General features: G+C 39.8%; 1 protein-coding gene across 2 annotated transcripts in view; it reads right to left on the reverse strand.

The window, feature by feature from the left end:
• Positions 1-607: 607 nt before the first annotated feature.
• The window catches only part of lamc1 (laminin, gamma 1), an 82920-nt gene continuing 80000 nt past the window's right edge, over positions 608-3527 (reverse strand). For both annotated transcript variants that reach the window (XM_073874074.1, XM_073874071.1), the window contains exons 25-28: positions 3186-3385; positions 2921-3079; positions 2667-2766; positions 608-2583 (exon numbers count right to left, since the gene is read on the reverse strand). In XM_073874074.1, coding sequence (XP_073730175.1) covers positions 2327-2583; positions 2667-2766; positions 2921-3079; positions 3186-3385 — 716 coding nt within the window. In that variant the 3' untranslated portion in view covers positions 608-2326. The remainder of the gene's footprint in view (positions 2584-2666; positions 2767-2920; positions 3080-3185; positions 3386-3527) is intronic.

Here is a 3527-nt window from a genome sequence, read left to right on the forward strand (position 1 = left end):
AGAGCCCCTTATTTCAAAGATGTAAATGACATTTGAGGATTCAAATGTCGCACACAGTGTGCTAAAGCCAAAACCGTCACAATGGTTTGCATTATGTGACTGCTCATACATTAAATGCAATATTAAGCCCGAGGAAGACCGAATGAGCAATCTACTTTAATTTGACCAAAGTCACATCTACATGCATGATGTACAACCACATATGATCAAGTCTACTGAGTCATGCCCAAGGCTTCTTTACTTACTGATATGGCAAACACTGATGATTGTGTATCTCGTGAGCGAACTTGCCTGTTACACACATTCACCAATACGATTTGGGTAATAACTTGGTAGTAGCAGTGTGTCATTTCCTGTACAACAACCAGATTAACACAACAGACATACACACAGTACTATTTGTCATTATATATTAAATTAAGATTTTATGCAAATTTTAAGGTTTTAATCTCTCAAAATGTTATAAACGCTAAAATTCACATTTTGTGAATTTTAACACACTAAATGCTTCACACTGTATATAAACCACAAAGCACACATATTAAAAAAATGTTAATGTTATTGATGTCATTCACAGCATAAAACATCAAAACCACACACTGGCGAGTCCTGTAATAACCACTGTTTATTATTCAAATGTTACGATTGGATTTACAGGCAAACGGTAACAAGCAGAGGTGTGTCAGGTCCTTTGGGTGTGTTCGAAAATACCTTGATGAAACAGATGGGGCGGGCTTTAAAACCCTTACACTCTTTTAAAAAAACCAAAGGACCAGATAAAGACTGTGCATCAACTCAAGAACAACAGATCACAAATACTTGATACATTATAAATTAAAAAATACTGTTTTATACATGTGTACGTGTTGCACTTATGTCCACAGTGGTAGAGAGAAGGGAAGAGGGTCTACCAAAAGTTTTAGTGGGAAACTGTCCGAATAAGACGCAGAATGCAGGACATGAACGGTGAAATGTATTGAAGGACATCAGAGCATTGTGAGTCTTAAGATGATGTTCATGATAAAGCAAAAAACACATTTAGACGGTATCATGATGACTATCTCCAAAGGTTTAGACGCAAGACACTAACAAAGACAGTTAACTAGCGACACATGATTAGGTTTACCATCGAGTAAAGCAGATAAATATAATCGATTAAAGACATACGGTAAATGTTTTTGGGTGTGCAAGTTAAAGTCTCAAATCCGCACATTATTAAAATAAATGATAGCGCTATGACGCAACACTGAGCCATGTATACAGGCAAGCGTATTATACCACAGAACATATTATATATATATATATAAATTTATATATATTATGTGGAAGTTTGGGCTGGATTTATTTTCTTGCGAACAAACCCATGAGGTGGCTGGTTGGTTTGAAATCAGCCGTTCCTGAATCATTTAAGCATATTTACACAAATAACAAATCCTCAACTCTATATTATAATAATAAAAAAAAGAAAACAACATTCACACAAAAATATAACATTTGAAATAATTATTAGCACCAGTGTATCAGATAAAGTCTCGCTACGCCAATGTACAAAGTTGCATAGTGTTGAATTTCGCTTGAACGTGTTAATGTGATTGGCGGTACACCTGTCGTAAGCAGCAGCTTTCGAAATATAAAAACAAATACAAACACGAAATGCGTCGCGACCAGGATGCAAAAATGAAATGATCTGAACCCACTTGTGGTACTAAATAACTGAATACTGCTTTAACGTGTATGATGTGTGGTCGCTCCCCACTGTATCGGTAGCAAATACAGCCCGGGGCATTCAGAAAACAATGAGCGATATTTAAAATTCCTTCAATGTTAGCTATGAACGAATAGCAATAGGCAACCGGAGCGTAAGGATGATATACACTAGCTTAAGTAGTAGACTCCCCCCCTCGGAAAAAAACATGTCCTCAAGTCTTGGCTTATGTGTATAATTCATATTCGACAAGCCCTCCCGCGAGTCTGCCGTAGAGACCCGAGAGGTTTGAGAAGAAAAGCTGAATCTGGTGCAGTCATATGGGTTGGCGTTTAACAGAAGAGGTACACAACACATACACACGGCCACAAACACAAATACACACAGTTGGTGAGCGCTGTAAGCTCTCTTCACGTTGTAAAAATTAAAAGCTGCTTCGTCTTCGGTTTGTAAAACATCAGATTAAAAAATGTGGCGTTACTTTAAAAAAAAAGAAAAAGAAAGCGATTCGAAATGAAACAAAGCTTGATTTGGTTGAGGGTGGCGTCTTGGCCGTGCGTCAGACGCAGCGGAGGTCCGCGATCGAAGGGCGTGTGAGGCAGAAGTTGGTGTGTATGGAAGTTAAGGCTTTTCGAGAGAGGGAGTGTTGAAGCAGCCGTCCGGCAGAGTGTTTTTGATGTCGTTGAGGTTGGCGATGTCCGCTCGAATCTCGTCGATCTGACGATCGTAGTCTTTGATCATGTCCTCCTGGCCCTTGGCGATGTCATTCAGCTCTTTCAACTTCCTGTCCAGTTCACTTCCTGCCATTTTGTCCTTGGCTTCTTTCAGAGCGTTATCGATCTGATTCAGCTTGCTCAGATCGACCTTATCGATATTGCCTGAAAGAGGACAATATGATGGTATGTTAATGGTGAAAAGAGACGAGTGTATTTAACAAAATGCTTTTGGTGGCTGTTCTTGCCTAGCTGGCCTAATAAATCATTGATCATCTGCAGCACCGACCTAACGGCATTTTTGGCTTTTCGGGCATTGCCTTCTGCTTCTTTAGCATTATCAGATGCCTGTGAAGGAAGAGTTTAAAAATAGTTAATAAAATCATAAAGGTTTCATTATCAGGACTATTGTTTATAGTCAGTTCATGATACTCGATGTCTCAAATGTGTACACATAAAATTGATGCGTCTGATTTAAGGGTCTGAAGAACCGTAAACCCACCATGCTTGCCATCATCATGTCGGCATCTGCCTCCGCTTTCTTTTTCTCTAGCTCTTTCTCTGCAGCCGCAAGCTCATCCATCATTTTGTTCACCTCGCCATCCAGTTTCATGGTGTCCTCGAAAGCTTTTTCCGCATCTGTCTTGGTCTTCGCTGAGCCCTGATAAACAAGTATATCAAATTGCGACTTTGTAACTTTGGAAAAGATTGATCGTGTGAAGATTATCCCAGAACTCTTTATAAATGTTAAGCCCGGTTGACTGTACCTTCTGGACTTCATTAGCGATTTTTTCGGCTTCTTCTGCCTTCGTCTTGGCCTCCTTAGCATCATTTGCAGCGTTTCCCAGAGCCGCCTCGGCCCGTCGGGTCTTCTCATTGGCTTCGTTGATCGTGGCGTTGATTTCTGGGATGCGTCTCATGGCATCTTCGGCGGCAGTCTTGTTGTCATTTACTCTCTGGTCGAAGTCTGAAGTGCGACACACATATATAGCATTATTGCTCTGGACTATCAAAATAATAACCCCATTAACCCTTTGTTTTCTATATATAGTTTCACCAAAATATGGTAGCAACAGACATGTCAAGTCTTGACGAGTACATAGTGAAAT

Source organism: Misgurnus anguillicaudatus, chromosome 2 (assembly GCF_027580225.2).
Source record: "Misgurnus anguillicaudatus chromosome 2, ASM2758022v2, whole genome shotgun sequence".
Classification (NCBI taxonomy): Eukaryota; Metazoa; Chordata; class Actinopteri; order Cypriniformes; family Cobitidae; genus Misgurnus; species Misgurnus anguillicaudatus.